At 56.2% G+C, this 22,726-nt stretch overlaps 3 protein-coding genes across 6 annotated transcripts; 2 read left to right on the forward strand and 1 right to left on the reverse strand.

Annotated features, from left to right (window-relative positions):
- Positions 1-73: 73 nt before the first annotated feature.
- On the forward strand, positions 74-7,136 carry RNF25 (ring finger protein 25). Its single transcript, XM_036387036.1, has 10 exons — positions 74-121; positions 256-330; positions 403-505; positions 599-666; positions 1,390-1,459; positions 1,584-1,655; positions 2,361-2,501; positions 3,226-3,315; positions 3,814-3,948; positions 4,064-7,136. Exons 1-10 carry the CDS (start codon positions 84-86, stop codon positions 4,784-4,786), a joined length of 1,515 nt encoding a protein of 504 aa, XP_036242929.1. The 5' UTR covers positions 74-83; the 3' UTR covers positions 4,787-7,136.
- Positions 7,137-7,947: 811 nt separating this feature from the next.
- LOC118688670 (mitochondrial chaperone BCS1) lies at positions 7,948-12,595 on the reverse strand. 2 transcript variants are annotated; one of them, XM_036386379.2, is made up of 8 exons: positions 12,552-12,595; positions 11,394-11,770; positions 10,998-11,137; positions 10,688-10,882; positions 10,420-10,483; positions 9,894-10,063; positions 9,329-9,446; positions 7,948-8,627 (listed from the first exon to the last, which is right to left on the reverse strand). In XM_036386379.2, the coding sequence occupies exons 2-8, from the start codon at positions 11,711-11,713 to the stop codon at positions 8,375-8,377; spliced, it is 1,260 nt and encodes a 419-aa protein (XP_036242272.1). In that variant the 5' UTR covers positions 11,714-11,770; positions 12,552-12,595; the 3' UTR covers positions 7,948-8,374. The 2 variants fall into 2 exon arrangements, with proteins under 2 accessions (XP_036242272.1, XP_036242271.1); XM_036386378.2 differs by lacking the exon at positions 12,552-12,595 and adding an exon at positions 12,370-12,519.
- ZNF142 (zinc finger protein 142) lies at positions 12,571-22,601 on the forward strand. 3 transcript variants are annotated; one of them, XM_036386375.2, is made up of 9 exons: positions 12,571-12,796; positions 13,195-13,522; positions 14,044-14,643; positions 14,913-15,176; positions 15,635-16,447; positions 16,673-16,850; positions 17,468-20,678; positions 21,567-21,672; positions 21,984-22,601. In XM_036386375.2, exons 2-9 carry the CDS (start codon positions 13,240-13,242, stop codon positions 22,472-22,474), a joined length of 5,946 nt encoding a protein of 1,981 aa, XP_036242268.1. In that variant the 5' UTR covers positions 12,571-12,796; positions 13,195-13,239; the 3' UTR covers positions 22,475-22,601. The 3 variants fall into 3 exon arrangements, with proteins under 3 accessions (XP_036242268.1, XP_036242267.1, XP_036242269.1); XM_036386374.2 differs by having other exon boundaries at positions 12,571-12,755; XM_036386376.2 differs by having other exon boundaries at positions 12,571-12,755; positions 14,916-15,176.
- The last annotated feature ends 125 nt before the right edge of the window (positions 22,602-22,726 follow it).

A 22,726-nucleotide genomic window follows, 5' to 3' on the forward strand; every position in this document is an offset into this window, starting at 1 on the left:
GCGCTGCGCTCCCGCCCCGGACCCGCCGCCGAGGCGTCTCCTGGCAACGGGCTCGCCCTTCCGCTTCCGGGGCGAGCGGGGAGATGGCGGCGGCCGCTGAGGAAGCGGAGGCGACGGACTGGTAACAGCCCCCGTACCTTGCCCGGTCTCTGCACCCTCCCACGTGCCCGCACCTTTTCCGCTCCCCGCACCCCCGCTGTCCCGCACCCTCAGCCCGCCGGAGCCGACTGACTCCTGCCTGGTCGTTTCCCGCAGGGCGCTGCCGCCGGAGGTGGAGGTGCTGGAGTCCATCTACCTGGAGGAGCTGCAGGTGGCGCGGGGCCTGGGCAGGTACGGCCCGCCTTCCCCATCCCCGGCCCGGCCCCGCGCCGCCCTCCTCACCCCGAGCTGCCCCTTCTGCAGGTGGGAGCCCTGGGAGATCAGCATCACCCTGCACCCTGCCACGGCCCAGGACCAGGACTCCCAGTACGTCCGCTTCACCCTGGTGCTCTCCGTGCCCCCTCAGGTAGGCTGCCCGAGCCCCCCCGCCCCTGCCCCTCCGAGCCTCGGGCCTCTCCACCTTCCTTGTTGTGCTTTGGGTGTTTCTCTTTTATCCTAGTATCCCGATAAAGCTCCGGAGATCTCCATCAGGAATCCGCGGGGGCTGTCAGATGAGCAAATTCAAAAGTGAGTGCCAGGAGGGTGGGGAGTGGCAGTCCTTTGCTCCAGAGATCCAGGAGGCAGAAGTGATGGACAAGCCTTCTGTAATTCACATGACTTCCATGTCTGGTTAACAGATGGATACAGGTCCCTAAATCACTTTGTCCTAAGTCTCTCAGGAGCCACTGGTGCCGAATTTAACACAGAGGGGTCCAGTTTGTGGTTATTCCCCTGTAGGTTCCCCTGAAATGTTATTTGAATCCCTGGGGCCTTGAAAATTGCTGGTCATGCCCTGACAGAGGTGGGACTGATCCCAGTCCTTGGGCAGCCCGTTGTTGCCTTTGTGCTTTGGTCCTTGGCGCAGTGGAATGTGTGCAGAGACACACGTTGTTTCTGCCAGCAGTACGAGAGGATGTGGCTCCCAACAGACCTGCACAGGGGCTGCCATCAGATAGACAAAGCCTGGGATTCACCAAAATCAAAGGGTGCTGGCTGAGCTCAAGCTGAGGCCATCAGCAAACCTGCTCCTGCAAGTCCTGTCATAAAAAGGCTTCCTGTGCACTGGCTTGTGGGGAACCAGGACAGCACATGAATATGTGTGTGCATGTGTGCCCATCCTGTGCTCCAAGCAAAACCTGAAGGCCACTGTTCTCTTTTTTCCTCCTGTCATCATGGCAGGATGACAGGTATGTGGGACACTGAAAAGGTGTAGCTAAATTTTTGTTAAGGATTTCTGCTGCTTTGCTGTAGGATTTCCCAGACCCTCAGAAGTGTTGCTGAAGCCAGGCTGGGGACAGAGGTGCTCTATGAACTGATCGAGGTGAGAGTCAGGAGATTGGGTGTGACTAGCCACAGACTCTGATCCCTGACTGCCCATGGGGTGGGACATCCCTGAGCCCATGGGCAGGCCAGTGAGTAAAACGTTTGCTTTAATGCTTTCACAGAAGGGAAAGGAGATCCTCACTGACAACAATATTCCTCAAGGACAGTGTGTAATCTGCCTCTATGGATTCCAGGTAGGCATGTGGCTCCTGACCTCACAAACTGACTGGGAAGTGAGGCAAGAGAACATGAAGTCTGACACTGGGATATCAGCCTGGGTCCAAGATACACCCCAGCAGCCCCCTGCCTCCCAGTCTGCACAGGGCCCTTCCTAGTGCAATACATGCTGCTCTTCCCATCAACTTCTAGATAATCTTCTACAGAAAATGGACATGGGGCATGCTGGAGCATCTCTAGAGAAGCATAGGTTCTGGGGCTAGTTGATGGTGCATTTTAGTTTCCCTGTGTTGGCTACACCTCACCAGGAGTTCAGCACACAGGTGGTCAGGAAGTACTAGAATGTATCCATGCAGGTGCTGAGGTCTGTGGGGACAGGGGAGCAGGCCTTACTAGGATTTCAAGGAAAGTCAACACCTGCCTAGGAAGGAGAGCACACCAGGTGGGAAGATTGCTGGTTACACAGGAACACATGCTGAGAAATCAGTCATAAAATCTTTGCATATTGACATTAGGAGTGTTTCTGACATTTGAAACAAGAAGCAGCATCCCAGTAATTGCTGAGGGAGTGGAGCTGCAGCCCAACAGATGATGTTGGGTGGCTCTGCTAGCACTAGTTCCCCATGGATACCACTGACATGGAAGTGAAAACCCAGCTCAGCTGGGTGGTTACACAACTCTTTGCTTAGAAATCCTTCAAAGATGCCCTTTTCTCCTGACAGGAGAAAGAAGCCTTCACAAAGACCCAGTGCTACCACTACTTCCACTCCCACTGTCTGGCCCGCTATGCCCAGCACATGGAGGAGGAGATCCTCATGCAGCAGGAGGAGAGAGAGCAGCACCTTGCACCATCCCCCAAACAGGTACTGGGGCTCCTTCCTTGGCCCGCTGCACAGACCCTTGTAACATCTGTATCACCCTCTTTGGCACATGGAGCCTGTGCTGAGAATCAACAGGGACTAGACTGAGTTATTCTGACCAAACAAGTTGGTTTATTGGATCTCTGGGTTAGTGCCTGCTGTGAGGGGGTAAGAGAGTTGCATTTTTAGACTTCTGGAATCACAGAAGTTAGAAAAAAGGACTCCTTCCCTAGTCCTAGTCCTGAACTGTGGCGAGTTGCAGCAGGGTAAACACAAATCACCTGTGTTTTGGGGTGATAAAACCTGCCTAGCGTGTGTTGGAACAGTTGTCAACTGCAGAGGGAAACAGAACAGCTGAGCATGGAACAAATCAAAGGCTCCTTCCTACAAACCCTTTCAAAGAGGTGCTGCCTTGATGACACACTCCACTTTGGAGCAGAAAAAATACATCCTAGGCTGAGGGGTGAATCCATATGTGTTGACAGAGGTGCTTTGTAAAGCAGTCAGCTGCTGGAGCACAAATCCCAGCATGCCTCATGTGGAGACACCTTCCATAGCTGTTGTTGAGACACCAGGCTGCTTTCATGCTGCTGGAACCCCTCTGACTTCCTTACCTTGGCAGAAGAGTGAAGAAGACCACCCTGTTCCACTTCCAGGGTGGGGTTATGGGGCAGTGCATGAGCTGGATCACAGACAGGGTTTGCTATTCTCTCTTGCCTCCCCACAGAAAGTTGGTGTGCAGTGCCCTGTCTGCCGGGAGACCCTGGTCTATGATCTCTGTGCTCTGAAGGCAGCGCCCCCCCCGCAGCACCCTCTGGTAAGAGATGGGGGCTCACCTGCCCAGTTGTGCCTCCTCACTGGGTAGCTTCAACTGGGACATTGTAATGCATGCACACTCTATCTCAGGTCCTCCTAGATGTCCCATCCAAAGGGCAGCTTACAAGCAGATTCAGTTTTATAGCCCTGAGCTGAGCAGATGTGCTGAGAGAGAGGTGATTCTGCCATGGGGAACATCTCTGTACTCACTGGGATACAGTCATGTCAGGAGAGTGACCTGATGGTAGCTGCTGTGCATCCTGCCCCACAGCAGGACAGCCCAAGGCAGTCACTGCAGAAACAGTGGGTCTGCACTGGGATGCTCGGCTTCTGTCCAGGGATTTCCCATGCATCTGTAGGCCTGGTCAGTGTGGCAGAAGGAAGCGGGTTGTCTGCTTCTGTGCAAAGAAGGGTTTGGGCAGTAGCTCCCAGCCCTGCCATGCCTATCCATGCTAGGTGCTGAGAGAGCCCTTACCTTGCCTTGCTTTCTTCTGCTCAGGAGCCGTACAGGCCAGATGCCAAGGTGCTGCAGCACCAGGAAGAACTGCGCCTGATTTTCAAGAGACAGCAAGAGAAAGGGGGAATCATCGACCCCGAGGCAGAGAGGAACCGATATTTCATCAGCCTCCAGGCGGTACGGCACTGGGGGCAGAGAGCTTCTGAGGGGGCTCTGGGCTGCAGCACCAAGCACTGCCATCTGCTGTGGGACACCCCTGTCCTTTTCTTAACCAGTGGCTTTTTTCTTTCAGCCTCCAGCTGCTGTGGATCCAGGCCAAGCAGCCACTGCCTCTGAGCTGTCGGTGAGTGCCCGCGCTGCGGACGTGCCCCAGCCGCCCAGCCAAGCCTCAGCTCCCGAGCCAGCCGGGGCGTCAGAGCCCAGGGTGGAACCCGGGCAGCCTGAGAGGTGTGCTGTGCCCAGAGAGCAACTGAGCAAGAGGGAGAGGCACAGAGGGGAGAGGCCAGGCTCCAGAGGCCGGGGTAGGCAGCTGTGCAGTGTCTCGCAGGAAGCAGGAGAAGAAGCCTGTCATCCACTCCACGGCTCCAGGGGGCCCAGGGTCTTCAGCCAGAGGGCAGAGCGTAGGCCTGCTGGACGGCACAGCCAGGAGTTTTCAAAGCCTCCCAGTAGAAGCAGGGCTGCTCCCTTGGCTGAAAGAAGGGAGTTGTGCCGTGAAGATCCCTCACCAGCAACAGAAACTGTGGACTTGAAAGAGGAGCACCATGACATGGAGAAATGGAGCACAGAGGAGGGGACTGAGGCCCGGGGCAGGAAAAAGGAGAACCTGATGTTCAACCGCAGTGACCACAAAGCTGCCCCCAACTGGCAGGGCCACCACAGGCCCTGGGATTGTGGAAGGTGGGAGAGGTCCAGAGTTCAGGAGCGTGGTTCCTACCCCAGAGCACCAAGAGGGCGAGGGGTGTTCAGGCCCAGTGGACATCGAGAAGCCCATCTTGAGAAGGAGAGTGGCTCCTAGCAGGAATGATGAGGGGCTGGGCTGGGGGAAAAAAAGGGCTGTTTCTGGAGAGAACAATGAAGCAGTAGCAAGCAGATACTGTACCCCCTGGAAGGGAGGAGACAGATGGCACATGGGACAGCGTGGGACAGGCAGTGTCACCATGGTATGTGCAGTGTAAAGCATCCTAGCATGAGCAGCTGGCTGTTTCCAGCATTGGAGAAGTGGAACCTTGACAGATCATATCAGCCTTGGTCTCAGAGGACCCAGAAGACAGAGGTAGCTTTGGGGACCTGCAGCTATTGTCCCTATAGGTGAAATGCCAAGAAATGTGCACATCTACAGAGCAAAGGTCTGAGCCCAGCACGGTGCCATGGCAGAGCCAAAGTGTGACAAGACCTTCCCTGGAAGCCAGTGGAGCTGTGGTACCAAGTGCCAGGGCAGTATCTTGGAGCTCAGTTCCACTTGCTCTGACCTCCATTCCTTCTCAGAGCACTTTCTCAACTGCTAGGATTGGCCAGGCAAATCCTTATTACACAGGACATTGCCCAGTTGCAGCCAGGACATCCAAATTAAGCTTAAGTCAGCATTTAAGGCAGGTCACGGCTGTCTGGTGGCTAAGGCTTCACCTTGGCTCCTGCTTCTCCAGGAAGCCCATATTTAGCTGGAGCTCCTGCCCTGTCTTTCAGCTGCTTTTGTGCAGGCTGAAGCTGATGGGGGAACCTTGGAAGAGAGTACTCTGCTTTGTAACCTCTATGTGTCAGAAGCCCCCTCCAAGGCCAGGCTGTCTCTTAGCACTTCTGACAACCCTGAAGTGAAGACATGCCCCAGTATTTTGGATACAGCTTACCCTCCTGTAATCTTCACGCTGATATTGCTTAAATGAGGATTTGCTGTTTAAAACTTGGTGCAGTTCCATCTGCTGCTGCTCCACAGATGTAAATGGTGTACCATTTAGAAGCCATGAAGAGTGATCCCAAGCCTCTGAAGTGGGGCAATGCTATTAAATTAATTTGTTGGGTCTTCTCCAGAGCCTGCTCCCTTTGTTTCCTCTGCCCTCTTGCTCCTGTTTGTTGCTTTTTGGAGCAAAGGTGTTGATCCCTGGTATTTCTCAATTCCCTCCCTGTTCCCTACAACCAGGGCTGAGGCAGAGACCTTCCCCTGGAACTTCTGGGTGGCAGGAGGGCTCCCTGCTTTGCCTGGCTTAGTGTAAGCTCTCTGCCTCACCTGGACTGATACCTTCACACTCGTTTGTGCCTTGTCCCCCACCTCTTGTGCCCACACATGGGTTGTTAATTGTCTTCCTCCTTCTGCTAAGTACAAAAATAGCAGTGCTACAATGGACTTGCCAGAACTTCACATGAGATCCCCAGGAAACCAACAGCAGTGTGTGCCAAGAGGGCATTTGTCAGTGCACACATCTGTCTGGCTGACCTTTGGCACATGAAAGCTGCACTACCCCCTTTCTTGACTGAGAACTCCTCATCTGCTGCCCTGCTTACTCCATGCCTGGTCTTGACCTGAAGGGGTTGGTTTAACCTGCTGCCCTAGAATCTTCTGTGCTTAAATTTCCAATACTGGTCTATTTTCAAGCCTAATGCTTTAAAACCATTCTTTTTTTCTTCCTCCTTGGCCTGAGCCTACACTACCTGTCCTGGGCTGGCTGATCTGAGACAGATGTTGTGCCTTCCTGCAGATGAGGGCTGAGCACTTGTGCCCTGAAGAGAGCCCTAATTTTCCTTCAGTGCTCCCTCTGTCCTTGTTCAGCTGGTTTCTGGGGGAATGGCCTGCCCACAATTGGGTGAAAAGGTGCAAACTTTACCTGACATTGGTGCTTGTTCTGCTGCCTCCTGTCTTCTCTGGTGAAACTGCTGTGTTCCAAGAAAGGCATTTGATTATGTCCTGAAAGAAACATGGAAGATCTCTACCCCTCACAGCAGCTGAAGCTCCTTGGCTTCCTCTGGTAATGTTGCTGTGCCATGTTTGGAGCTTGGGATTCAGCCATGGAAATCAGAGTGAGGACTTGGATAACTTCAATCAAATGCCAGATGTGTTAATGGGAAGGGATTTTTCCCTGGGAATAGTGCTTTAGTAAGGGCCCTCTTTGACTCATTGCTGTCAGCCTGGAGCAGAGGGCATTTTGCAACAGTATGTGGAAATTAATTTGGGATAAACAAACCAAACCTCCAGGTCAGAGGGGAGGAAAAGAGCTTGCACACTGACCTGGGTCCTCTTGCTTGGTGTCCACCTGTGTCACTCACCTATCTGACAAGGCTGTTGTGAGGTTTAACTGGCAAAAACCCTCAGGCCAGGCAGAAAGGCACTGGCAGCAGCTGTAGCATTAACACTATTAAAAGCAAGCAGCAAGAGATGTTGCGTGTGGTGGCATTGGGTCCCTCTGGCTCCCCCACAAACACTCCCCATCCGCCCAGACTGCTGTGGGACATCTGCCAGTCACTCACTGGCCAGTTTTGACCCGCAGCTTTGAGGGAAGAGGCTGGATCTGAGTAGCCAGCCTATGCAGGATGGCCAAACTCAGGGTTTGAGATGCCAGCCAGCAGCATCCTGCTCCTTCACTTGCAGAAACTTTTGTCAAAGTCTGGGGTTGCATTAAAGCAGTGCCTATTTGCACCAAAATCCATCCAGGTGCCAATTGACTGTGCCCCTGTGTATTGCCCTGTGCTCTTGGTCCCACAGGGCAGAGGCAAGAGGAGGGCTAAGCAGTGACCTACAATTTGGGTTTGGCTTGGAATCCACTCCCCAGCCCAAGCAAGGTGATGCAACCCCCAAAGCTGACCACATTAACATAGGACTGGCTCTGAGGAAACTACTTTCAGGATTGTGAAAAAGGGACTGGAAGGGGACAGCTCTTGGGAAGATATGCAGTAACTGGCCAAGGCCTCTCATCTGTCCTCATACAGCTCCAGGGCCCCACATCTTTGATGGGAAGGACAGTCATGCCCATGTAGGAACAATATCCAAGCAGATCTGTGGCTTGGCATCATAATTCAGCAGGACCAGTGGCACCAGCCTGGAGTCTGAGGGAATATGAGTTGTCTCTTAGGAGCTGCTTTTTTTCAGAAACATTCTGGATTTGCAGTACTGGCCTTTCCAGGCCCTGGTCAGGAGCAGCAGCTGGATAGAGGGACAACTAACAGGAAAATGAACCAGAGAGACAAGAGTTGTGTTGTGCATTTCACAGAGGATATTCACAGACCAGTGAGACCACTGTCCTTTAAAAAAAAACAAGACACTTTCAGCAGTGCAGAACCCCAATGTCCTGCCCAAAGGAAATGCCTTTCTGGGGCACCTCCAGGCTGACTCCCAAGGAAGGGGATTCACACCAGGAGCCTCGGTAGCTTACAGCAATCCCAACATGAGGCACACACTGGTGAGCAGGGCTGGTGCAGTAGCACCCAAGTCTGGGGAGCAGCAAGAGCCAGATTCCCTCCCTTGCAGGGAGGCTGGCAGATCTGACTCTCCCAAACCAAGGCATAGGAGAGGTAGAGGTGAACAGAGACCTGGCCTGTGCAGGTGGGCGGCTTCATGGCATGATCGTCGAATCTTTGTCCAGTCATCTCAGTGTCACAAGGGAAAGCTGGCCTCTGGTCACAGCAGGCTGGAGCTTATGTTTGAAGTGGCTCCTTCAGGGTCTGTCTTGTAAAGCATGAAGTGGCCTTGAACCTGGGCAGCGCTGATCTGTTTGGAGACCGCCAGTGCCTGCTCCGCGAACCGCTGGGCTGCAGCCGCGGGCTGCTCGGGGTAGAAGCGCTGGAACATGCGGGCGAGCTGCCAGCGGGAGCAATGGCCCACGTACTGCTTCAGATCCACACGGCCAGGACGCACCAGGGCTGGGTCCAGCCTGGCAAGAGACAAAGGGTGGCACTGGAAAACCTGATCAAAGCATCTGTTTAGGGTGGGTGCTGCAGGAAGCCCCTATCCACACTAGCACAGCCCCTGTCCTTTCTGCAAAGTGCCATGCACTGTGAGATGGTGAAGGGGGCAAACAGGTTCAACCCTGGGGAGATTGAGGGCAGAAACCAACCTGAAAAGAAAGGAGAGAGCTGGGGAAGGACTGACTCCAAAGGATGACAAGAAAGCAGCTTTTGTCCTAGGAAACAGCTCTCCCCATCTCTGTCCCATGAGCAACCTCTGAACAAACCCCTGGGCCAGCTCGGTCTGTAGTGAATCAAGCCTGCCACAGCACAGCAGCTGTCCAGGCACCATGAGCCCAGGCTGCATCCCACCAACCCAGTGGGCTGCACATGGGACCAGTACTTCACTCACAGCATGGACACAACCCCAAAACTTGCAGCTCCCCACAGGCAGGAAGGTGGTACCACTCCTGAAGGACACAACCATGTTCTAAACACCAAGTAGGCATCTGAGGCTCCAGCAAAAGGGATCCTGATCAGCAGTCAAAGGATTTGCATCCCAAGGGAGGATGTGGGAAATCTGAACCTCCCGTCTTCATGCTGGAGGATTTAATAAACAAAGCCCAGCAAAAGGGAGCAAGGTTTTCCTGTGCTACCCATCCCGCTCCCTCCCAGGGGCAGCTCTGACCTGTCCACGTAGTTGGTGGTCATGAAGACAATCCTGGCTTCTGTGGAGGCCACCCCGTCCAGCGCATTGAGGAGACCGCTGAAGGTCAGGCGCCCCATGCCTTGGTACACAGCTGGGTCTAGGAACAGAGGTGTCTGAGATTGTAGCTGTTGGCCACTAACCCTGCACAGGCTCAGGGCCACCTTCCTATCACCCGAGGCTTATGTCAAGCTCCCCACTCGCTCCTTGTTTGGAGGCTGACCCTCTGCCTGGCTGGCAGCACATTCTCCTCCCCTGCCCACACACACCCATGGGAACACAAAGAAAAAGAGAAGGAAAGCCACCTTCTCCCTCATCCTGCAAGTAGCTGGGCAGAAGGACCTTTGCCAGAGGATAAAGGATCCAAATTCCCTTTTACAACCTAGCCAAAACTGGACAAGTTCCAGTTTGGGCCCTGAGGTTTGAGAGACTCCCCCACTCCTGGTTTCTGCTGGAGCAGTTGAGCAGCTCAGAGTCCAAACATTTTTCAGGTACAGCCACAGAACCTCCCTCCTGCTGCTGGCCCAGGAGCAGGGGGAGTGCTTACTCTCAGCAGCAAGGTCCCGGCTGACGAAGGCAGCATCCACATCCTCCAGCAGGATGATGCTCTGCTGCGGTGCTACACTCAGGAGGTGATTGAGCCGGTCATCAGAGAGGCTGTGGTCACTGAGGCTCAGCAGGCAGATACTGTACTCCAGTTCCCCAGCCAGAGCTGTGCTGGAAAGGACACAAACCACAAGGATGAATCACAGTGGGAAAGCCCACAGTCAAGGAAAAATCTGATTTCTACCCTTAGCAGTAAGGGAGAGGGCAGAGGAGTCCCTTTCCAGCAAGGATCAGATCTAACGGGCGGGCAGAAGCCCCTGTTCAGCCCACCCATACCATGCAGCACTGTGCAAAGCAAGGGCACAAAGGGCTTGTCACCCTGACCTGTCACAGTGCCAACAATGCAAATGCTTACAATAGGCACCACTCATAAGGCACAGCCCACTCCAGTATTCCAAACCCAAACTCATCCACACCCTCTCATCCAAGACTGCTGTGGCTCAGAGCAGGGAGGTGACAATACTCACATGAAGCTGCTTTTCCCACATCCAGGAGGACCATAAAGCAGGTAGCCTCTTCGGTAGGGGATCCCTAAGAAAACAGTGTTCTTTTAGGGTAACCATATGGATTGCTCTGTGCTCCCTCCCTCCAAGCTGTGGTGCTGTGCTGAGCACGCAAAGAGGATACACCTGGGGAAGGTAAGCAGCAGGGAAAAGTCTCTCCACAGCCAATTCCAGAGAGGACCATGAGCATCCAGCCCCACACCATACAGCACACACCACACCAGAGCCTTGCCTCTTTCATTGTACCACTTGGAGTTGTTGATGAACTCCTTCACGTCCTGAACCAGCCTCTCTGACACGCCTTCCTCCAGCACCACGGAGCTGAGGGGCCGGCGGCGGCGGGGGAAGCCGAACTGGCGCCACTCTGCTCCCACGGCCGTGTACATGATGGTCTTCCCCTCCTGCTGCTGCAGCGCCAGCTCTCGGGCTGCAGAGAGAGGCACAGGGGACAGCTGCCAGGGAACAGCATCTCCCGTGAAGCCCTGAGCATCTCCAGAGAGTAGGCTGTTCCCAGCAGTACCCCACACAGTTCCCCTACAGACCTTCCTGAAGGATGTTGAAGAAGATCTCCCGGTCAGTGCCCAGTGCAGTGAAGGTGACAGACTCCCAGGGGGTCCCTGTGTTCAGGTCAAGCATCTGCGTCTCCCGGCTGCGCTCAATGCGAATCCACTTCCTGCGGTACCTGGGGCGGGGAGACAGGTGTGTACAGTGATCCAGCACCCTCAGCTGCACCTCACCTGGCTCATGCGTCAAGAACACTCATCTCATGTAAGAAAATCATTTCAGACTGCTGAGTACGGGCTGCTCTTGCTACTCTTCATCTCCTGCCCTAACCCAGACGCAGAGAGGAAGAAGGACCCTCTCCACTGCTCTACAGGCCCCCCAACTTGCAAAAGTGAGGTTGAATCCCCAAACTGCTTTCCCCTACCCTCCCTTACCAGATGAAATGATTCCCGAGGCTGGGGATAAAGTCGAACTTGGTGCTGACACGCCCACTTTCATGCTGCAGGTATGATGTCTCAACACTGAGGTGCTGCGTGTGCTTGGCGTGGTGGGAGACCCAGTTCAGCAGCCATTGGTAGCTCTTATCCTTGCTGGGCACTTCCAAGGTGATCATATAGTGGCGCCTGAAAGCCACCAGCCCAAACTGGGCCCCCTTACGGGCTGCTGCCAGGAATGTGCCCACCCCGACGAGGCCAAACCCAGCCCCGAAATATGGGTTGTCCTTCAGTGCTAAGACAAAGTCAGAAAGGGGCATTGTGGGAGGTCAGGCAGCTCCTTTCCACAGCATTGTTTTTGTACTCCAGCAACAAACCTGTGAGGAAAGATTGAATGGTAGCAAGGAACACAACAGATCACCCACAGTTCCCTGCCCTTTATCATGGCCAGGCCTCAAGGTGAAGGGGTGCCTGGCACGTTTGGATTTCCCACATCTGTGCTTACTACCAAGTGTTCCTGCTGGCTGCAGGAACCTTCTCCCTCTCTGCAGGCCACTGGGTGAGCCAAGCAGGAGGGGGCCAGGAGCTCTTGAAGAAGCACAGTAGCATCTGTAGCTTCTTCAGTCATGACAACAAGGCCAGAGTTTCACAAGATTTTATTATTTGAACAGCCAGAAATCATGAGCACTTATTTAAGGTTTATCGTTTGAAAAAGCTGAAGCAATCCCCAGGCTGAGCCAAGAGCCGGGTCTTTGCTGCTGAGAACAGGGACGCGACAGTGGTAGAAGGCACACCTCCATGTCTAGGTTACAGCCGCATGCTCCTGAAGCTTCTCCACCTCCCTCCGCAGGCCTGTCATGTACTGGGATCGAGGGGAAGCGTTCCCAGCCAGCCAGACAGACACGCTGTGCTCTCTCAGGTACAGAATCCCACCTCCGCTAGAATAAGGTGTGACCTTCCTCCTTACCCTCCTTACCCGGGCACAGCGTCTCTTGGGCAGGGTCCCGCAGCCCCCCCCCTTGCAAGAGCCGCACCCTCTCCTGCAAAGGACCCGGATTCACACCGGCCTTCCCCGCAGCAGAGGCCCGGCCGCGGCCACTCCGCGGAGGATTCCGCGCCGCTCCCGCCCCCGCTGCAGCCGGTGCCGCCATCGCTCACCTGCACCGCGCCGCTTCCGCTCCCGCCCGCGCCGCTTCCGGCCGCACCATAGAGCGGGGCCGGCCGGGCCGGGCAGAGCGGCTGCGCGACAGGCACAAAGGGCGGCGCTCCGCCGCCCGACAGCACCACCGAGATGTGCCGGGGCAGGGGGGCCCGGGACGGCGGGGACAGCCCGGGCTGAGAGCACTTCGGTGACAGCCCCGGGTAAGGGGCCAGAGGCTGGGGGCACCCGCGGACAGCTCGCGGTGAGGAGTGAGGGGCTGGGAGGGCCGGAAACAGCCTGGGGTGAGGGGCTAGGGGTGCCGGGGACAGCCCGGGGTGAAAGGCGAGGGGCTGGGGGGAGCCTGGCCTGGCGGGACTCGTGGGGCACCTGCTGGCTGCAGGCTGAGCATGGCTCTGAGGGTGGGCTCGGGGGCCGGCCCAGCTGGAGCCAGGGAGCAAGCCCTGGATGTTGGGCTCGGGCAGAACGCACAGGTGTCCTTGCACTCTTGTCTACCCCGTGACAGAGGGCTTGCCAGCAGCCTGCTTGGGGCACAGCAGAAAGGAGCCAGCATTGAAATACCCTGCCTCGAGACTGGCTGCTCCCCAAAATCCTCTTGGCCTCTGAGATGTCCCTCATTTGAAGTGCTTTCTTCTGTTTCAGGTTGAGAGGTCATCCAGCCCAGCGCCAAGGCAGTGCCCGGTGGCAATGAGCGCAGCAGTGACTGTATCAGAGGCTCCCAGCAGGGAGATGGAGACCCTGTGCTCGGAGCTGCTCCTGCCCACACCAGGAGAGGTGGGAGCCGTGGGAAGCCCTGGTGTGGCCAGTGCTGGTCTGGCCGGGACACCCCCGCTGGCTGCCAGCCAGGAGTTGCTGCTGGCAGAGGCATCGATGCCTGGGGAAGGGGCTCACGCTGAAGGAAGCAATGTGGAAATATTCATCGAGGCAGTGGCTGGCAATGTGACACTGAGCAACGCGGCCAGTGCCACAGGTATGGGGTGCAGGGATTGCAGAGCTAGAGAGCTCTGGCTGAGGTCCCTGTCCCAGGTGCCCTCAGATCTCTGACCCTGCATCATGAGTCTGGTGCCACCATTGAGCACAGATGTGGCACCAGCTGGGTGTGTGGATGGGGAGAGTGACTGTGGGAGCTGCATGCTGCGTGAGGGGGCTGCTCCAGGCTGTCATTAGGGACCAGGCAGAGATCCCCACCTGTACTGCTACCCCCCAGCATGCTTCCCACTTGGGTCCAGTGTGGGCACTGGACATCCTAACAGGAATGAGGCCAAGCCAGCCTCTCATCTCTGCATGCTTCAAAGGTGCAAAGGGACAGAACTGGTTATCGTGGCCACCTGGGTGGTGGTATTTAGCCTCTTATGGGGGATGTGGTTCCCAAAATGTAATTTGTGGCAAGAGGGATATGTTCTCCTTGTCCAGAGCTGGAACTGAACCGCCAGTCCCAAGCTCTGGGCCTGGAAAAAGCTCCTTCTAACGTTCATCCCTTGCTCTCTGCAGAGGTTCTGGTCAAAGTGGTGGAGCTGTATTTCTGTGAGAGGTGTGGCCAGAGCTTCTCAGAGGCCTCCCTGCTGTCCCAGCACCAGTGCCTGCTGCTGCCCCCCCAAGAGCACCTGGAACTCCCAGGGGCACTGTTGGCTTCTGCCAGCGAGAGCCAGAGTGATCCCAGGGGCTCAGAGCTGCCCGGGTCCAGCACACAGGAGGGCTCTGCTCCGGAGTGCCTGCTGTGCCCCGTCTGCCAGGAGGCGTTTTTGCAGCCTGGCCAACTCAAGGAGCACTTCAAGACGCACCGTGCCCCGTCGGGAGCCCTTCCCTGTCCCGAGCGGGGCTGCCACTTCACCACAGAGGACCGCAAGGAACTGCGCGCTCACTTGCGCCACCTGCATGGGGCCTCCCCCGTGTCCTGCGCCTGCCGCGCCTGCCCGCTGCTCTTCCCCAGCCGCCAGGCCATGGAGCAGCACCACCGGACACACTTCCCCTTCCACTGCTCCCACTGTGACTTCATCACAGCCAATGCCAAGCTCTTCTGGCAGCACAGGAAGGGTCACGCCACAGAGTCCTCTTCTGAGATGCCCACAACAGGCGACCCTCACGGCCTAGGCAAGTGCTGCATCCTGCCATCGGGTATGGCTGGTTGGGGGGCTGGGGCCTGTGGGTGCTGCAGAGGCTGGCTGTGTCTGTGCATCCCAGTTACAGCTGGAGGAGTCAGGGATGAAGGTGGAGGGCTGGGAACCCTGCGTTTGTGCCTCCCTGCAGCACGGTTTGTGCCCTCCATCTTAGCCAGGTGGTTTTTCTGCATGTGTGTGGGTGTGTGAGGGTGGCTTCCTCTTGCATGGAACATGATGATCTCTCATCTTTCTCCACTGAAGCAGCATCAGAAGGACAGGAGGAGCCAGGCGATTGCCACCCTGGCTGGAAAGCCAGCACAGCAGAAGCAAGGCCAGCAAAGCCTGCAGGTACTGGGAACAGCTCCTTGAAGGGACAGAAAGCATCAGCTGGAGAAGAGGACTTGGACAGCAGTGGGGATGAATCACCAGAGGAGGATGGTGAGAGCCTCTGCGAAGCCGAGGCCAAAGAGGATGGGAAGGCAGATCCCAAAAAAGTTGGAGTGCCACAGGCACAGCACTTCAAAGGTAGGATGCAGGGCTTTACCAGGAGCTGCTCAGGCTTTGTGAACAAGAACCACATCCTCAGGGCTGGCAGGGAAATGTGGCCCAGGTTGGTGGGTGACCTCACATCTCCTGCATGTACCAGTGCATTTGTTCCCCCAACCTCTGCCCAAGCAAATATGTCTCTTCTTTTCCTGTTCATGCGTGCTGCCAGGTTTAGGCAAAGGTCTGCCTGGCTTTGGGGACCAGGGGCACGTGGGGAGGCATGATGTAGGCTGTGCTTTGCCAGCGTGAGTTGGAAAGAACTCACCTGAAGTATGCTGGTGCCTTGGGGTGGGGACAGTCCTTCTGAGTACGTGGTGGCTGTGTGACTGCACATGTGTATAAACCCTTATCCTGGCACAACTGGATCAGGGACAGAACATCTGCCTGTGCTCTCCATCTTTTCTCTATTAACTGCTCCCCCTCCTTTGTTCCCGCAGGGGATGTTGCAGAAGGCTCTGAGTACCTCTACAAAACCCACATGTGCCCTGAATGCAAGCGGTGCTTCAAAAAGCGGACTCACCTGGTGGAGCACCTCCACCTGCACTTCCCTGACCCCAGCCTGCAGTGCCCCAACTGCCACAAGTACTTCACCAGCAAAAGCAAGCTGAAAATCCACATGATGCGGGAGACAGGCGAGAAGGCTCATCGCTGCCCGCTCTGCCACTACAGCTCAGTGGAGAAGAACGCTCTCAACCGCCACATGGCCAGCATGCACGAGGACATCTCCAACTTCTACTCCGATGTTTACTCCTGCCCTGTCTGTGAGGAGAAGTTTCGACTCAGCCAGGCCCTCAAGGAGCACTTGAAGACTCACAAAGCTGAACCCAAGAGACTGAGCTGCTTCCACGGGGACTGCAGCTACTGTGCAGAAGACCGTAAGGAGTTTGTCCGTCACCTCAAGGATGCTCATGGCATCAAGGCGGTGGAGTGCAAGTACCATGCCTGCTCCCTGCTCTTCGGCACAGCTGAGGCTATGGAGGCTCACCGGAAAACCCACTACGCCTTCCACTGCCAGCAGTGTGACTTCATCTGCTCCAACAAGCACGTGTTCCGCAAGCACAAGAAGCAGGGCCACCCGGGCAGCGAGCAGCTCCAGTGCAGTTTCTGCCCCTATGCCACTTTCAACCCTGTGGAGTATCATGACCACGTGGGCAAGATGCACGCCAATGAGAAGATCCACAAGTGCACTGAGTGTGCCTTCGCCACAGCGCACAAGCGGGTGCTCATCCGGCACATGCTGTTGCACACTGGTGGGTGTCCCCTGTAGGGGTCCCAATAGCTGAGCTGGGGAAGGTGTCTTGTCCTGCCTCTGGGTGGGCAGGGAGGGCTGGGTCAGAGCTCCTGGGTGAAACCACCAGCTTTGCCAGCTCAGGATCACTCCCCTGAAGTTGTTGCATGCTCCCTGCTGAGCTAGTTTCCCTGCCATGTTGCTTTATCTGGCTTTCACGCTGAAGGCATTTGTGTGTTGCATGTAGGAGAGAAACCTCACAAGTGCGAGCTCTGCGACTTCACGTGCCGGGATGTGAGCTACCTGTCCAAGCACATGCTGACCCACTCCAACGACAAGAACTTCATGTGCACCGAGTGTGGGTACATCACCAAGTGGAAGCACTACCTGAATGTCCACATGCGCAAGCACACTGGAGATCTCCGGTAAGACCCCTGCTCCACTGCCCTGGCAGCATAGTCAGGGCTCCCCAAATCCTGCTCCAGAGGTCTGCTTCTGGCTGCAGTGTGTGCCAGACTTTCTCATGCCTGCCCTGCCCTTTCTGGTACATAAGAAAATTGGGTTTTGAACTTATAGCGTGGTGCTGTGGACGCAAAGCTATTTTTGATGTCTCTATGCCACCAAGAAGGTATATTACCTCAGAGGTGCAACTCTGAGCTTGGGTTCATTGGTCTGCTGATGTTTGTGGGTCAAGGCCTGTTCAGGACTGCCAGATTATCACCTCCTTTGGGTCTAGTCTGCCTCCAGGGATGCTGGAAGTGCTGTTGGCATGCACATGTGAGAGCATGTGTCTGACACAGTCACTGTATGGAATACTCAGGGAATCTATCTCCAGTCCCCAGGCTGGGGATGTAAAGCACCAGCAGCAGGGAGGAATTGCCTGTGGTAAGAGCTGTCTGGATGGCAAAGGTCAGATCTGGCAAACCAAACAGTACCCCTTCCCTGTTTGTCTGGGATGGGGAAGGAGAGTTCAGCGTGCCTGATGAAGCTCAGCCTGCCCCAGTTCCTCGTGCTGCCTGACCGATTCTGCTTGTCCCTGCAGGTACCAGTGTAACCAGTGCTCGTACCGCTGTCACCGTGCTGACCAGCTGAGCAGCCACAAGCTGCGGCACCAGGGCAAAAGCCTGATCTGCGAGGTGTGCGGCTTCGCCTGCAAGCGCAAGTACGAGCTGCAGAAGCACATGCAGGCGAAGCACTCGCAGAACTACCAGGTTCCTGTCTTCCAGTGCCAATACTGCACCTACCAGACCAAGTACAAGCAGGCGCTGCTGAACCATGAGAATTGCAAGCACACCAAGCAGAAGGAGTTTCGCTGTGCCCTCTGTTCATACTGCACCTTCAGTAACACCAGCCTCTTCTTCCATAAGCGCAAGATTCATGGCTACGTTCCTGGTGACAAGGACTGGCTGGAAAATTACGCCAGCAAGGAGCTGGAGATCAGCTCATCTGAGGCACTCTTTGGCTATGAGGTCGGTGCAGCCCTGCACGTGGATGCCAGTTCCCCCCTCACTGGCAAAGAGCAGTGGATGAAGGAGAAGCCATCCCAGGTTGAGTGCCAGGGAGAAGAGGGCTACCAGCAAGTGTTCGTGGTGCCTCTCCTTGAGCAGGATGCCGCTCCACCAGAGAGCAGCAGCGAGGCAGAGAGAGGTGAGGGGGAGCAGAGCTGTCCTATTGCTGACAATGCCCTGGAAGATGACTGCATGCAAGGAAATGCTGCCACAGGCTCTGCTGAGCTCACTGTTTCTGAAGATGTGACAGAAGGCTGCACCTTGCACTTGGAGGCACTGAATGTCTCATCTGATCCTCTCCTGGAGAACTTGACTGGAGAGGCCTGTGTGACTCAGCCAGAGAGCATGGAAATGCTGTCCTGCAAGGAGCCTCCTGCAGCCTATGAAATGCTGGGCTCCCAGGATGGCCTTGGCTTGGAGGACAGTGGCAGTACACTCGAAGACATCCCAGACTTTGAGGAAGAGGTAGATGTACAGGAAGACAAGGTGGTGAAGGGGAGTGTAGCAGTAGGAGACAACCAGGGAAAAGACACCCTGAAGGAGGACATGGGCCGCCTTGAGGGGTCGTGCTCAGACCACAAGGTCGTGGCAGACACTGAGGAGAGAGAGACCAGCCAAGCCAAGCTGCCAGAGGCCTGGTTCAGCATGCTGAAGACGCCTGAACAGGGCCACCTGCCTGTCCCAGAGGATGTGCCCACCTCTGGTGACAATGCCAGGGGCGGCTCGGAATCAGTGCTGAAGGCTCTGCGGAAGCAGGACAAAGAGCAGGCAGAGACACTGGTACTGGAGGGCAGGGTGCAGATGCTGGTGGTGCAGTCGGAGAGCCAGGTCTTTAAGTGTGAGAAGTGCTCGTACATCACACGGAAGGAGAAATCCATGTCCTTGCACTCCAAAGCCAGCTGCCAGAGCCGCCGGGCCCCGCTCGTGTGCCGTGAGTGTGGTGCCAGCTTTAAGCAGCAGAGGGGACTCAACACCCACCTCCTAAAGAAGTGCCCTGTTCTCCTGAAGAACAACAAGATCCTCAAACCAGCCAATCAGGAGGCACCTGGACTGTGCCAACCTGCTGACCAGCCTGGTGATAATGGTACAGAAACAGCAGAGAGTGAGAAGGGAGGCTCAGAGGAGTCTGGGCATGCTGAGAGCCCTTGGGAAGCTGACCAGCTACCTGATAAAACACAAGCAGCAGGCATTCCTTTGGCTGGGGCACAGACATCAGGCTGTCAAGCCTCTGAGAAATCCCTGCTGGGTGACAGCACAGAGGTGGCAGAAGAGCCTCCCCAGCAAGGGGGTAGGACTGAGCCAGGTGAAGCTGCTGGTGCCTCCCACTCTGGGAAACCCTCAGAGAAATACCGACTGGAGGGAGGGAAGCTGCACTGCAATGCCTGCTCCTTTGTGTGCTCCCGTGTCACCACCATCACCTCCCACGTGGAGGATGGCTGCCGGAACCTGGAGCAGTTCTGGTGCTCCCAGTGCCCTGAAACCTTCCGCTCCCGGCGGGCCCTCAAGAGCCATTGTGCTGAAAAGCACATCGTGCATCCTGAGGATGAATCCCAAAGGACTGAACTCCCTGAGGGGGACCCACTGGTTGAGAAAGACCAGACTAGTGAGCTCCCACTGGATGCAGCCCCACCAAAAGCCACCCTGCCCAAGAGGAGGCGTTTCTCCTGCCCCACCTGCCCCTTCACCTGCCACCAGGAAAGGGCCATGAAGACTCACAAGAAGAGGGGCTGCGTGACCCTGGGTGAGTTTCGCTGCACCTCCTGCCCCTTCACCTCCAAGGTGGCCAAAGCCCTGCGGCTGCACCGCAGGCTGCACCGCAAGCATTACAGCAAGCGGCCGCAGCTGCAGTGCCGCCAGTGCAAGTTCACCTGCAAGCAGGCCCGGTGCCTGCGGCAGCACATCCGCATCAAGCACGAGGGGGTGAAGCCGCACAAGTGCCGCTACTGCGAGTTCAGCACCACGCGGCGCTACCGCCTGGAGGCCCACCAGTCCCTGCACACTGGCGTGGGGCGCATCGCCTGCGGCATCTGCAGCCAGACCTTCGGCACCAACTCCAAGCTGCGCATCCACCGCCTGCGCGTGCACGAGAAGACGCCCACCCACTTCTGCCCACTCTGCGACTACAGCAGCTACCTGCAGAACGACATCACCCGCCACGTCAACAGCTGCCACCACGGCGAGCTCAACTTCGGCTGCTCCCGCTGTGAGGCTCGCTTCAGTTCTGAGACGGCCCTCAAGCAGCACGTCCTGCGCCGGCACGAGGAGAAGGTTTCCTACAGCTGCCCACGCTGCGACTTCGTGTGTCACAGTGAGGCCACGCTCAAGTGCCACGTGCAGAAGCAGCACCCACACCTGGAGTGCAGCACCTGCAAGGAGACCTTTGCCACCCGGGAGGCACTGGAGGAGCACAAGACGCAGCATTTCAGCCACCGCTGTGAGCTGTGCAGCTTTGCAGCCAAGGAGCGGCAGCAGCTGGTGCGGCATTATGTGGAGAGCCATGAGCCGGCTGCCCCCCAGGATAAACCCCTGCACTGCCCTTTCTGTGACTTTGCCTGCCGGCACCAGCTTGTGTTTGACCAGCACATGAAGGGCCATGGGGGCACCCGCGTGTACAAGTGCTCAGACTGTGAGTACACCACCAAGAACAGGCAAAAGATCACGTGGCACATCCGCATCCACACTGGTGAGAAGCCCTACAAGTGCCACCTCTGTAAATACGCCTGTGCTGACCCCTCACGTCTCAAGGTAAGAGCTCTGCTTGGGAATGTATCCTACTCCATCTGCATTGCTTGGAGGGGCATCCAGCCACAGGGATTTGGAGAAGAAGTTCCCAAGGGGAGATTTCATCCTCAGTGTTCAGTGGCTCATACTGAACAGAAATAGGAGTCAAGCAGATAAAAGTCATTGTCAATACAATACATTTCTTCTCTGCTGTTGCAGTTTAAGGGCAAGGGAGACTTTTAACAAAGTACGAAGCTGGCAGCAGTCTAAGTTCACTTCTTTTCTTGCTGACATCTCTGGATGCAGCCTTGCACCATTCGAAGCCAAGTCTGGCTCCTTGCTGGCCTCAGCATACTCTGTGGTGCCAGTTAGACAGGGTGCAGGGAAACCTCCAGCTTTCTTGGAAGCAGAGTATGACCCTGCTCTCATTGCTCTAGGTTATTAGCATCCTGATGCATGGTAAAGGGCTTTTTCTAGAACAGGAAATGCGTGGGTGATGGAGACATAGGGTAATGGAGGGAGAAACAGTCTGGTTTTGCTAAAAGAATATTGACTTTTTTAATGGCCAGGCTGAGCTGGAGTCTCCTGGGGCCGCCTGGGACAGGCTGTGCAATGTGCTCAGCTCTGTTGGGCTGAGTTTTTAATTTGACTCTGTGTTGCATATCAAACGGGGGAGCAAAGCCTGTGCCATCCACAGGCTGGGACAGAGCAGCTCATCAGTACAGGAATCTCATCCTGACTCTGGTGTGGATACCCCTTGCCCATAGCCTGCCAAGCAAGCACACAGCCCTCCTTGCCCCATGCAGCTGGAGATGTCAGAACTGTCTTTGAGCCTCTCACTGCCACCCCAAAGCCCTGCACATCCCCAGGGCCGGGGACATGGTCTCATCCTGACCCTATCCTCCTGCCCAGTATCACATGCGGATCCACAAGGAGGAGAGGAAATACCTCTGCCCTGACTGCGGCTACAAATGCAAGTGGGTGAACCAGCTCAAGTACCACATGACAAAGCACACTGGTGAGTGCTGCCCACTGAGGACAAGCTGTCGAGCACTGGGGAGGGTGTTGGGGCTGCTCCATGCTTCTTTTCTGCCAGTGGCCCAGCTAGAGACAGAGGAGGACATTTAGGGGGCAGCACATTATCCTGTGCTAATGGGGTGGGGGCAGTGCTCTCAGGTGGGAGGGAAGCGTGCTTGGAAATGGGGATCTTGGTGTGCCTGCTAACAAAATGGGATGTAGGGGGAATTCCCTGGGGACTGATGCTCTGTGGAATGGACTGGAGAGCACGGTGCCCCCATCCTGGTGCCATCCCCTTCCCTGTTGCCACAGGCCTGAAGCCATACCGGTGTGATGAGTGCGAGTACTGCACCAACCGCGCGGACGCCCTGCGGGTGCACAAGGAGACGCGGCACCAGGAGGCCCGTTCCTTCATCTGTGAGCAGTGTGGCAAGGCCTTCAAGACGCGCTTTCTCCTCAAAACCCACCTGAAGAAGCACAGCGAGGAGAAGCCCTACGTGTGCAACGCCTGCGGGCGGGCTTTCCGCTGGGCAGCTGGCCTGCGCCACCACTACCTGACCCACACCAACGAGCACCCCTTCTTCTGCCGCTACTGCCCCTACAAGGCCAAGCAGAAGTTCCAGGTCATCAAACACATCCAGCGGCATCACCCTGAGCACAGGGCTGTTGACCCTAGCCAGGGGGTGGGAAAGGACCCCAGCACACACACCGTCCACCTTCACAGCGTGCAGAGGGAGAGCCAGGCCAAGGGGGCCCCCAGGATGGAGCAAGAAGGGGAGTGCCCTGCAGAGAAGGTGGCATAGCACAATGAGGCTGAATCCCAGCTGCTCTAAGGTGCTGGTGGCACAGGCCTGCTGCAGGGATGTATGTGTGTGTATATACAGGCATATATGTATATGGGCTGTAAAATACACAACTGTATAAAAGGAATTGCTCAGTTTCTGTTTATTTGTGCTGCTTGGAACCCCTGTGTGAACAGTGGGCCATGTGCCCACAGGGAAGGAGCACAAACCCAAGCTCAGCTCCCTATCTCTCCCCAGCATCACTGCACCCAG

The sequence above is a fragment of the Molothrus ater genome, chromosome 7 (assembly GCF_012460135.2).
Source record: "Molothrus ater isolate BHLD 08-10-18 breed brown headed cowbird chromosome 7, BPBGC_Mater_1.1, whole genome shotgun sequence".
Taxonomy (NCBI): domain Eukaryota; kingdom Metazoa; phylum Chordata; class Aves; order Passeriformes; family Icteridae; genus Molothrus; species Molothrus ater.